This window comes from Pyrus communis, chromosome 2 (assembly GCF_963583255.1).
Source record: "Pyrus communis chromosome 2, drPyrComm1.1, whole genome shotgun sequence".
In the NCBI taxonomy this organism is placed as follows: Eukaryota; Viridiplantae; Streptophyta; class Magnoliopsida; order Rosales; family Rosaceae; genus Pyrus; species Pyrus communis.
Genome location: NC_084804.1, coordinates 15,228,262 through 15,241,328, shown reverse-complemented (window position 1 = coordinate 15,241,328; position 13,067 = coordinate 15,228,262). Strand labels below are relative to the sequence as shown.

Genomic DNA, 13,067 nt, shown 5'->3' with positions numbered 1-13,067 from the left:
ATTTAAATATTTAATGGGAGACATTAAATAAAATGCACATTAATTATTTTGAATTAATGACATATTAGGGACTAAAATCAATATTCAATCTAACACCAGGTTTTTTTTAAATTTTAATCTTCTTGAAGGATTAAAGTTCAAAAACCCATTTAGTTACCCACCCTTTCATATATAAAACTTCATCATATTTTTAAAGAAAAACTAACGAAAATAGCTTAAAAACTTTGAGTTTTAATGATAAGAACAAAATAAAGGGTAATGTGAACAGTACCAGGATTGACTTTTTAGTGTAAAAATATGGTTTTTCGTTAAAGTGAACAGTACCGTGGGTTTTTCGTTAAAACTACCTCTTTTTAATCTATATATAGATTGATATAGGAATTTGTAATTGAAATTGTATGTCCAACTTTTATCAACATACCGGTTATTCAAGCATATGAAAAAGCAACATAATGGGTGTTAACGTGAAAAGTTCTTAAATATAGTGTTTGGGTGAGGTACCAAGTGAAATGAAGAGGGTTAAGTCTCAAAGTCGAGAGGTTAAAAGTGACGAGATCGAGACAGAATGAAACTAACCAGTTAAATAGTCAAAGTCGAAATTTGTAAAGCTACTATATGCAAAGCAATTTAACCAATGCTTATTTCATATCCCGATTAAGTATAGTTGTTATAAGGACGAGACGTTTGACAAAATATTTTTAAAAGTTAAGGCAAGATAAGTAACCGAGACCAATAACAACAACATATTCTGGTTAAGAAGTTTGTCAAAATGTTTCAAAAAGTGCGGAAGAAAAAAAAAATTCTAAATTCGCCAGTGAAAACGAGCATTTCATAAATCATGATTATCAATCAATCTATACTTCTCCTTTTTTTTCATTAAACAACGAAAAAAAATCTGGAGCAACAACGGTCTATAGTTTTGCCTGCCCACAAAAAACAAAACAGTGTGTAATTTGTCCAGATAATCGAAACACCGCCACTGACAAAAGCTGTCCATATTTAGCTGCTAGATTTATCCACCCAGAAAAACCAGCTCGAACATCTTGACCAACACTCACCGCGCGTGTACCCCACGCACCAATCACACTCGCATTCTCGGAACCAATCCCCACCCATAATCTCGGAACTCAACACTTTCACCGCGGATCCACCGGCAAATCAAGGTGGTAATTTTTCCCCTTTTTAACCCCCGCCCAGTTCCTCGAAACTGCCTATCTATCCATTCTCCAGATAAAAATATATGAATAGCAAAAACGCGTTTATAAATTAGCTGTTATGCGGTTTTTTTATTTAATTAAATTATTAAAAAAATAAAAAAGAAGAGAGAGAGAGAGAGAGACAGAGAGAGAGAGAGAGAGTGAGGAGTGAGAGGGGAGGAGAGGTTAGAATAGCTGGTCAGCACTCACCTCCGATGTTTCCCAGCAGCACCATCCTAAAATAACCAAAAAATATATAATTTTGGAAAGCCCCCAAAAGCTTTTTGATTGATTTTTTAGATCACCAACATCCAATCTTGCTAATCAACATAATTTATCGCTTTGGAGAGTTGTTTGCATCATTTTCTTCTTCTTCTCCTCCTGCCCCTTTGCTTTGATTCGTTCGACCATCCATTCCTTTCGTCTTTTCAACTGGTAAAGTGTCCCCATCTTCTCTTTCTCTCTCTAAAAAATGTGTCTGCTTTCTTGCTTTAGTCTGACCTTTTGTATCTGAATCTTGGGTTTTTTGCTTTTCTGGATGATGGGTTGGTTTGTTTGTGCTTAAAGATTTGATCTTTGTGGTTAGTTGTTAATCTATTGCTGATTTATTTGCAATAATATTATGAGTTATGGATTTGTATGATGGAAAAAGTAGAGAAAATGAACAGGGTTTTTCTTTGGGGTGCATGAAAATTTCAATTTCTATACTTTGCTTGCTTTCTGGGTTTGTGATTATAGATTCATACGAATCTGTGGGGCCCATGTTTCTGATCTGCATATTATGATGGTGTGATTTTCTTGGATTTTGTTTTTTGTTTCAGCCATGATTGTTGATTGTTTTATGCACTTTTTGCATGGTGGACAGTGTGAATTGATGAGAAATCAATTGGGTGAGGGAAAGTCTGTTAAAAAGTCCTGAGGGGATTTGTAATTGTTTCATGGGCAACACATGCCGTGGATCTTTCAGGGGGAAATATTTTCAGGGCTCCAACCAGCCCGAAGAGCAATCTGCTTCCGTTTCCAAGCGCAACACCTCGTCTGACCATTCGAATTCTGACCACTCCTCGTCCAGTTTGAAATCGCAGCACCGCGGTCAGCAAGAATTCTCCAAAGACAGCCCCAAACCCAAAACCAACAATAGTCATCCACCCCTCATTAGTCCCAGGAAAGATAACACCATGAGGAGAAGTGCTGATAACCAAAGTTATTATGTGTTGGGTCACAAGACCGCCAACATTCGTGATCTTTACACGTTGGGTCATAAATTAGGACAGGGACAATTTGGGACTACGTATTTATGCACTGAGATTGCTACTGGCAGTCAGTATGCGTGTAAGTCTATCTCCAAGAGGAAGTTGATCTCGAAGGAGGATGTGGACGATGTTAGGAGGGAGATTCAGATAATGCACCATTTAGCTGGTCACAAGAATATTGTGACAATCAAGGGTGCTTATGAGGATTCACTGTATGTTCATATTGTAATGGAGCTTTGTGGCGGGGGTGAGTTGTTTGATCGCATTATCCAGAGGGGACATTACAGTGAGAGAAAAGCAGCTGAGTTGACACGGATTATTGTTGGTGTTGTTGAAGCTTGCCATTCACTTGGTGTCATGCATAGAGATCTGAAACCTGAAAACTTCTTGTTGGTTAACAAGGACAATGATTTTTCTCTCAAGGCCATTGATTTTGGACTCTCAGTTTTCTTCAAACCAGGTAAACAAACAAAAATAATTTCATTTCGTTTTGTTGATTTTAGCTATGATGTGAGTTTACTTCACTTAATATTGATCAAATAGTAATATGGCATATCTTAGATCGTGTTCACGTGGATTTTAGTAGCTAGACTTGCTTTGCCTGTATATAGTAATAAAATTTCATTTATTCTTGTTTATTGCTACTGCCCCTATACAATTATTGAACTGAAATGCATGTAGTGTCCTCCTTGTCATTTAGAAACCAATGTTTGTTTAACACAATTACGTCCTTTCCAGGTCAAGTTTTCACTGATGTGGTTGGAAGCCCATATTATGTTGCTCCTGAGGTACTCCTCAAGCATTATGGACCAGAAGCAGATGTGTGGACTGCAGGAGTTATACTGTATATTCTGCTCAGTGGTGTGCCACCATTTTGGGCAGGTAATGGTGGCTTCATATTTTAACGAAACAGAGATTACTCCATGTTTTCTGCTACTGAATAGTTTTACCTGTTTGGTGATTGGTATACAGAAACCCAGCAGGGGATATTTGATGCGGTCTTGAAGGGATATATAGACTTTGAATCAGAGCCATGGCCTTTAATATCTGAAAGTGCAAAAGACCTAATCCGGAAGATGCTATGTTCTAGGCCTTCAGACCGCTTAACTGCACATGAAGTGCTATGTATGTTTAACCTCTCTTAGTAGTTTAAGTTATTTTAGTACAATATTGCGCACGATTTAGTGCGACCAGAAATAGGTAGCTTATTTGTTAATGGTTCTCCGTTTCTTTTCTTTGGATGAGTCATGTCATTACTACTACGTGCACAACATTTGTTGATAAATTATGCCCCGAAATTTGTTAAGCAGCTGGGACACCAAAACACGGTTGTCTAAGCTCATGCCCTTTTGAGTTTATTTCTGAATTTGAATTTGGCACATTCAATGTTTAAGAGAAACGGCTACTTTTTCTGTAGCGAAATTTTCCATAAAGAAGTAAACTTTCAAAGTCTACCTTGATTTTATCCATTTGAAGTGTATGGTGTGGGAAATTTTGCTTCGTTTTCAAGTCATACCAATTTCTTAAATTTCCTTTTCAATGTGAGGGTTCTCAAATTTTAGGAAATGAACAACCAGAATGATTCTGTCGAAGTGGAATTAACAATAATTGACCAGTATATGTTGCACAGTTTTTGCTTTTAAGTGATGAATTTTCATTTTTAGGTCACCCTTGGATTTGCGAAAATGGGGTTGCTCCTGATAGAGCACTAGATCCAGCTGTACTTTCTCGTCTCAAAACGTTTTCTGCTATGAACAAGTTAAAGAAGATGGCTTTACGGGTAAGTGCATGGGAGACTGGAACACCTTGTTTGGCATTTCTATCAGATTTAGTATTTTCTTGTAAAGGAAAATTTATACGTGACGTTGACTTTTGGCATGCCCCTGAACTAGAATGCTACAACTTATGCTTAAGGTTTTTTTGGCTTTATGTTATGTCAGGTAATAGCTGAAAGCCTATCTGAGGAGGAGATTGCTGGACTCAGAGAGATGTTTCAGGCTATGGATACTGATAATAGTGGTGCAATAACGTTTGACGAACTTAAAGCTGGTTTGCGGAGATACGGCTCTACCATGAAGGATACAGAGATACGCGATCTTATGGATGCGGTAAGATGCTTGTTTCCAAACAGAATCATCTGTAGCTGGCTTGCCTACTAGTCTAATTCTCAATTTTGTGGTTATTTATCTTCAACTTTGTTTTATGTTTCACAAAGCTAAGCATTTTTTTCGTTCTTTCCCAGGCTGATGTGGACAACAGTGGAACAATTGATTATGGGGAATTTATAGCTGCTACAGTTCATCTTAACAAACTAGAACGTGAAGAACATCTGGTTGCAGCCTTCCGATACTTTGATAAGGATGGAAGTGGTTATATTACGGTTGATGAGCTCCAGCAAGCTTGTACAGAACATCACATGACTGACGTCCTTCTTGAAGATATTATAAAAGAAGTTGATCAGGATAATGTAAGTCGCCAAAATTTCATAAGGGAATTGCATCATTCTTCAAATACTTGAATCATCTAGATATTGTTAAGCTTATATGAGCAACCAAATATATTTACGACTCTTATGGCCGGCCATGTGTTAGATCCCCAAAAATAGTTTGATGGAGCATCATGTATTGTACAATCGTCTTTGTGGATTTAGACTTGTTATTGGTTTTACTCAAAGGTTCGATTATGTCCCGCATGCAGGATGGAAGGATTGACTACGGCGAGTTTGTCGCCATGATGCAAAAGGGCAATGTGAAAGGCAACATGCCAATTGGAAGACGGACTATGAGGAACAGTCTAAATTTGAGCATGAGAGATGCACCAGGAGCTCATTAGCTTCCAACTAAGCACGCCAGCATCATGTAGAGGTATCCTTCCCGGCATATCTATGTATACTGATAACTTCAGTACAGAATATTGTCCCAAACAGATGCTATGCCTTTTTCCTCTACGCTTAACGCTACGCGATTAATCTTGTGATATCCTGTTGGCAGGTTGTACAGAGAAGTCAGAAGAAGAGGAGATTTGGTGGTAGAAGATTGAGAAGCAAATTTGAATTCCTCAACTCCAAATAGAGATTCGAATAGGGAGACGTAACATTTTGAGAGTTGGGAGATTTCTGTTGTTTTTTTATTTTGTTTAGTGATGCCCTTTGTATTGCTGTATGATCAGACAATATTTGGACGGTGGGAAGTGTTATTTCAAGATTCTAACTTATTTGTGTGTGGGTGAAGAAGGTGGATAACTCCAGGCTCCCAGCACATAATTTACTGTCATCGTAGTGTCCAGTACTTATTAAACTATTTCATGAGAAGATACAGTTAGAGGTATCCTATAACGTGCATCTAGATGATGATCTTGAATTCATGATGCAATGAATCTATTATCTAAGATGATTTTAGAGAATATTAATAATGATACAGTGCAATTTGTCTCATTTGGTGAAGGTATTCGACGAATGTAATGCAATTTTCAAGATTTATAGCGACAAGTGGACAGACCCAGATTGGATTCCTTTGAACCTGTCTGTCTCTGGAATTTGTCTTGTCCCTTCAATTAACAAATTATACTAACTGAATTTTTATATTGTTTTCTAAAATAAGAGATCCAAGTTATTTAACTGTTATATCTTTGTTGAAAAAACAAAAACAAAAACAAAAACAAAAATTAAAATTTAATTATTAAAAATTCAGGAATATCCTATAGGGGTGTGATATCCACACATCCTATTTTACTTCTCACACCCCTTTTTAATTTTCGATCATTGGATCGAATGAATTGAAGAAGATCAACGGACAGAAATTATCAAAGGGTGTGTGAGAAGTAAAATGAGGTGTGTGAATAGCACACCCTTATCCTATACTCTGTGGTACCATAAAGGTGCGTTTGTTGCACCAGACTATCTTGGACTGGACTAGCTTCTAGGATTAAGCTGGACTGACTTAGTAAAGCGTTTGGTACAGTATCAGAATAAGAGGCAGGATAATGAAAAATAACTCTATTTTAATTTATTTTTTATTAAGATATTATCAAAATTAATATTATTGGATGAATGAGATTCAATAAAAAATATATACCAAATTTCGAAAAGAACTCATGAATATAACAAAAAAACTCATGAATACACAAAAGAAATGTGTATTTGGAATCTCAAAACAAATAAACTGGTTATGCAATATGAAGTTACAACTTGTTTAGGATAATGTTACAAAATTGCATGAAAACCTTTTTTTTTTTTTTTTTAATCTCGTCATACAAAATTTTTCACCATGTAAGGCTTTCAAGCTTGTAACCTAATTTCCTATAGTAATGATGAGTTCCTACTCCCGAATAACAGCAATCTTTTTCGATCTATGCTTCCTGTTTGAAACAATTAGGGAATGGAGTTTGATGAGACAGAACCTGCTCACAGGGCAAAACTCAAGCCATAAGGCTTTGTCACGAATCAATACGCAAATCAGAGAAACAGCAAGTTCTGGAATCGTGAAATCCTAATGCAATAATCTGGCCTCCTGCAAATTAAAAAGTTACAATCAGACTAACTGGTCAATGGATGCTAAGTTAAAAAAGCACTGTCAATACAAGAAGTAAGCTTTCCACAAAGATACGAAGATGCAAAATTACTTGGTCTCAGTTTTTAAAATCAGTGGTCAATGGTGGCTGAATACAATCTTACCCAAAATTACAAAGCAATTGTGCGTGATATAATCTTTGCGTGCTTATATTCATGTGCATGATTGCATTCTCAATCCTAAATTGCACAGATGATCATCATTGATATGTCACAAGTAACTAAATAACTAAATAACTAAACAACTAAACAAAAAAAAACAACTGAGCCAAAACAAACAACTGAACCCAGAGCACCAGACTACTGCCATTGCAGAGTCATTGCAAAGTACAAATACAGACAAACAATTAATTAATTTAGCTCCAAGCTTTTCGAATTATTTATTAATAATTTATCAAAACAACACTCAAACTCCAAAGCTCTGAATCTGCATCTAAATTCTTTGTCCTTGATACTACTTTTCTAATCAAAAGCCCTGCATCTGCATCCAAAGCCTTGCATCTGCATCAAATTGTGGACTTGATAGGAAACAGACAAGAGCATCACATGCTGGGGCACGCAATTCTTTGTCCTTAATATTACTTTTCTAATCAAAATTTGAATGATCATTTTACTTTTCTCATAGGACACCTAATTATCATTTTACTTGGCCCACATTCAGAAGCTCCTTGGATGCTGCCTCCTTCGTGGAGTTAACCACATCATTTTGAGACTGAAGAACTTTAATATGAGAAGCATTGAGCTGCATGGATTACTCACTGCAACAAACCGATAAAAAAAATGTTACAGCTCACATATGTGGCATTCGTGCACAACTGGAATATATAAACAAAAGGAAAGCCTTCCATCGAACCACCCAAATCTGAACCCCGCAGAAGCAGAACTCGTTTTATTTACAATAAGATTTGAACCTCATTCTACTCAATTCCCTAACTAGTCCAATACCCTTTGAGCTAAGGCTATGAGCTTCATAAAGTCTTGTTTCTCAAAATCCTAATACAACAAGCACATAATTTTCAGGGCCATTGAAATTCAACAATCATTTCATACACATGCGATCACGACAATAAGTTATCTCAGAATAATTCACCCCTAATTATGCAAAACTGAGAGCATACAACCATGTTATGAAAAAGAGGGGTCATTTGATCGAAGAGGTTTCCTGCAGCATCCTCACTTTGTCTCTTAGCTATTTCATCAAACAGTGTAGATGCACACAAATCCTTGTTCACAAACTTACCCGCAAGATACCAATTAACCCATCCCAAAATATGATGACATCAAATTTCTAGCAAAATGAAAGCAGGGAATGAAGAAAAAAATCACTTCAACTTACAAAAACTTATCAATCACTTCACAAAAGGAAAAATAACAGATAAATTGAAAACAAATGGGTAGCATGTTTCGTCTTGTGCATCCCATGGAGTTTACAATCGGGACAATCGGGAAAAATTGTAGATAAATTGAAAACAAATGGGTAACATCAAATTTCTAGCGACTTACTTAGCGGGCAATCATCCCCAGGGAGTTTACAATCGGGACAACAACCATCAAATGCCATCCTACAAATCCCACATGTTTCGTCTTGTGCATCCCATGTCCATGAAGCGACAGCATGCCACCTGCAGGTCCAAAGGGATCAGAGTTAGAGCTCCAAAGTAGATGAAATAAAACATATCCCAGAAAAATAAAGGGCACATCAAATTTACACTTAGACACATTTACACATGCAGCAATTGATTATTTCCATTTGATTAATGAACATAAGAGATAGAAAAGAGGTAAAAAAGACATACTCTGTTTAAAATCCCCAGCAGATATTCGCAAAGAGAGAAGGGTCAAGAGAAAACAGTTCGATAAAATGCATAATACGTCCATTTCCCATCAAAGATGTTTCAAGTTAAAACAAGATCACCGAGCAAATGGGATGGTCAAATTATGACGATCGTTGTTAAAAAGATAATCGCACCCAATCATAAACAGGGTGAGCATATGCTAGAAATTCATGACTAACATAAGAGATGCTGATCTTGTGATCACCATTTGTAGCATTAGACGACAATTAAGGTAGTAAAACCCTACAGCTCATTAACTATTCATAGTTCCAGAGGATGACAAATCATAGAAATTCAATACCGTCAAGCTGAAATTCATTCCACCACCATTAGATGCAACAGTTTGAAGCGGGAAAGAAAAGAGCTTTACAAAAGCTATTTCTAAATGGTATAAACTAGTAAATTTGAAAGAAAGAACAAAATCAAAATCATAGGAATTTGAAACTATCAAGCCAAAATTCAGTCTACCATATGATTAAATGTAACAAAGTTAATATCTTGGAATAAAAAGTATAGAAAATTACATGAGCTAGTTGCAAATGGTATATAAACTAGAGTAGTTTGAAAGAAAGAACAGAATAACATAATACGCAAGATGTTGACTTTCATCTTCTCCTCCTGCAACTGCAAAACCCCAAAACCCTACATTTCAAAGCAATGAATTAGAACAAATCCCCAATATTCCCAGAATTTCAGTAATTTCAAATTCGATATTTCGATTAGCTAATTGTAAAACCCCAAATCTACCTACCCAATACAAACTCCTCGATCAAAACTCAAGGGTGATCGCAAACTGAACCCTCTGGGGACTGAAAAGTGTGGCAAATCACTGCAAAAGTCCGATTCTGATTCTGATTCCGGTTCCCATCTCGAATCGAGGTCTTTGTTCATGATTCAGGGTTGGGGACGAGGAGAGAGGGAGAGAACGCAAGCAGAGACGAGAGTAGAGGATGCGAGCAGAGAGCGATCAAAGGGATTAGCTAGTCCCATGGTTCGCGACGTCTCTCGCTAAGACCGTCTAACATGGTCCTTAGTCAAGACCGTCTAACATGGTCCTTAGTCAAGGCGAGTCAGGCTTACTCCCACTAAAGCTAGTCTCGTGAAGTAACAAACATGGGACTGGACTAACTATTAGTCTAGTCCAGTCCAATGAGGGCTAGTGAAGGGAAACAAACACACCCTAAACGTCCATATTTAAGGAACCTTGCATGTTTTGTTTACTTCATATCTAATCAAAGCTACCATCTTGTTTGTAAATAAGCTTGGAAATCATTTGTACAAAGATTTCAAAGCATGTTGTATACTATGAATTTAAAAAAAAATGACACAAGTTTTCTGCATTCATGTGGATGCCTTTATTGCTATACATTAAATCAAACATATCCCTTCTCCCCCCCTCCCCCCCCCCCCACCCCCCCAAAAAAAAAAAAAACAGGAAGAGAAAAACTTTAGATACATTTCATGAGTCCTATATCTGTGTTTGCATATTGCGAATTTGAGTTAATCCAAAATGTCTATGTGCCCTTCAAAACTGCAGTTTCATTCGCTACTGAGATTTCCTGTAAAAGAAGATGATGAATGATGTCAAAATAAGCATGTCTACACTGTCCGCGAGACACTGAATGATCAGAATTGCAGATTGATTTACGTGACTAAACTAAAAACAAAAAGGATATGAAGACAAACTTATTCGGAGCAAAATAATTCTATTGACACGGATGAATTTCACCAGGGAAGCTATAAATACACTATCCAAAGATGAATAGATGAACCATCTCTCAGAACCTATTTACGATGATCAAGTCAAAAATGTTGGGACAGAATCCTTAGCTGGTTTGTTCTCGACATTGGATGCTGACATGCTGCACCAAACATTGAAAACCAATAATAAACGAGTCTATACATGCTAACTTGCCTGTGGCGTTGCTGTGCTTGAGAAGGTGCATCTTGATGTGATGGCACGTCCATGATCTAACAGCCATCCTACCTCGCTGCAAGTATCACCATCTTTACTTTCTTTTACGGAACACCACAGCCGCTTGGGAAGCAATACGAGACCACTTTCATCTCTCATGGAGCTCTGCTCACTGTTGACTAAAAGTTCTTGAAAAACATTCTGTTCATCAAGTTCACATTATATACTAATTAGACCAGGGAGTTACAAAAAATCTGACAAATAAATGACTATCTACCAAATCAATGGATAGGAGGCCATAACTTCAGAAAATATCAAAGAAAAGATATTAAAGAGTGACACAAAATGATCAATGAAGATTCAATGAAAGAAATATGTCGATGTTTTGTGATGCCCACAGTGACAAAAACAACAAATGAAGTGAACTTACGGAGTGAGCAAAGTGCCTAACTTTTAACCAAACAAAAGAATGTTTTGAACCGCTTCAGCAGACTTAAATATATTCAAACATTTTTGCTTAGGTTAAGCATATCATACAAATATACACACAAACCAAAAGGGGGAGGATCAACTCACATTTTGAGTACCACGGAAATTGGCAAGAGCACTGAGACCCCGCCAAGTTCCAACAACTTCTGAAGCTTCCAGTGCAGCCGTACAAGCAAAAGCAGAATCACGGATAGCACATCCACCTAACTGATCCCCATTTCTGAATGGCCCATACCAATTCTCACAGTAAACTCTAACATTCTGCAGCATCATCTTCTCATTCTCTATGCGGATGACCTGAATTATTCTCACCCGAGACTCTTTATCTTGAGGATTGATCAAGCAATACTCCAACTCCTGTAACTTATACATACCCTTATCCTGAATTGGCAAGACAGACACATAACATCCGCTAGACTGATATGCAAAGGCAAAAACTTGGTTACTCAGACCACCAACATTCTTCTCAATGACTCTATATCGAGTAGCAGCATCAGCTTCACATCCAACAGTAGGAAGTAGCTCTGTATTCTTGTATAAAAGAATGTGCTCATCTGGGTTAGCAAGAGTGGGGCATTGAGTCTGCCAATCGAAAACCTTAACCTCCCACTCCCTGTAAGCTTCAGGCACTACATTCTCGGGAAGTTCTATTGGGTACCCTTCCTTTGTGAAGTCCGCTCCATGGCCATCCCATTCACCGGACACATTTCTGGAAAATTCGGACCACGCTTGAACACGTAAAAGAAATAGATAAAGAGAAATTGAATTATAGTGTACCTTAAGCATATTAACTTTTAGATTCTACACTTCAAATAGTTAACATAACGAATGGAAACTTATCCATCATATCTCTTACCCAGTGCCTTCTCTACTATAAATGAAACCGGGTATTAAATAACTGACTGTTTAGATTGGCAGATTGCAATTTCTTTGGAAATTAATCAGAAAAGTTATACATTTCATTACTCAATTTCCCATTTATCCTCTTCCTATCATCTGCTATGCAACCCTAATCCAAAGAATGGAATTTTACACACCAAATCTCCTATCCAACTCTACATTGCTAGGCTGAAAATACTTAATAACATGCAAAGATGCAAACTTTTTTTATGCTACAATAACAATCAGATGATTCAACAGAACCCAAAGAAATCCAGAACTAAATAAGCAGATTTTTGGCAAAAGCGCTTAAAATACACTCACCAGGAGCAAACGTGGAAGTGGGATTGAAGCCATTGATGTGGTCCTCCTCCTGGAGCTGCAGCTTAACATCTGAGACGGCGGTGTTGGAGGAGGAAGAGGCGCCGCTCTGGACAATCGGACCGCTCTGGCGGCGGTTGTGAGGCTGTTGGAATTGGGGGCTGGAGGGCATTTTGGGAGAGGGCAGAGAAGTGCTTAGGCTTAACGCTGTGGTGTGGGGGATTATGCTGTTTAGAGCCAATGCCATGTGAGTTGGTTTTTTCGTAAATATGGGGTGGATTGTGGTGGCCGTCCGTCTCTCTGCTTTTATCCTCAGCCGCGGGAATGAGGCGGGGAAGGACAAAGACGAAGTTTGTGGCCTTCTTGTTCTTGGTTGCACAAACTAAGATGACCTAATATTCTTTTGAATCTCTTGGCAGGCAGTGAGCCAAATGGCGATAATTACTTAGACTGGCCTTCAGCAAAACGATGTCGTATTAGGTTATGTATTTCCTCTGAAAAGTGCAAAAGAGACTATCCCAATTCTCTAAATTATCTGTCACATCATATTTTTTACACAATATCAATCTTTAAATTTGGCCCTTTTTCCTATACCAGACGTGAGGTGTCATT

At 37.5% G+C, this 13,067-nt stretch overlaps 2 protein-coding genes and 1 long non-coding RNA gene across 3 annotated transcripts; 1 reads left to right on the top strand and 2 right to left on the bottom strand.

Annotated features, from left to right (window-relative positions):
- The first annotated feature begins 1,342 nt into the window (after positions 1-1,342).
- On the top strand, positions 1,343-5,812 carry LOC137725144 (calcium-dependent protein kinase 26-like). Its single transcript, XM_068463733.1, has 9 exons — positions 1,343-1,631; positions 2,062-2,909; positions 3,188-3,331; positions 3,422-3,574; positions 4,114-4,229; positions 4,390-4,557; positions 4,692-4,916; positions 5,147-5,313; positions 5,440-5,812. Exons 2-8 carry the CDS (start codon positions 2,135-2,137, stop codon positions 5,279-5,281), a joined length of 1,716 nt encoding a protein of 571 aa, XP_068319834.1. The 5' UTR covers positions 1,343-1,631; positions 2,062-2,134; the 3' UTR covers positions 5,282-5,313; positions 5,440-5,812.
- Positions 5,813-6,963: 1,151 nt separating this feature from the next.
- LOC137726487 (uncharacterized) lies at positions 6,964-10,224 on the bottom strand. The gene is made up of 4 exons (XR_011067635.1): positions 9,603-10,224; positions 8,813-9,493; positions 8,520-8,638; positions 6,964-7,774 (listed from the first exon to the last, which is right to left on the bottom strand). It is a non-coding gene; the product is annotated as an uncharacterized lncRNA (long non-coding RNA).
- A 57-nt stretch (positions 10,225-10,281) lies between these two features.
- Positions 10,282-12,850, bottom strand: LOC137726686 (uncharacterized). Its single transcript, XM_068465625.1, has 4 exons — positions 12,459-12,850; positions 11,343-11,983; positions 10,767-10,967; positions 10,282-10,410 (listed from the first exon to the last, which is right to left on the bottom strand). Exons 1-4 carry the CDS (start codon positions 12,700-12,702, stop codon positions 10,366-10,368), a joined length of 1,131 nt encoding a protein of 376 aa, XP_068321726.1. The 5' UTR covers positions 12,703-12,850; the 3' UTR covers positions 10,282-10,365.
- Positions 12,851-13,067: the final 217 nt, after the last annotated feature.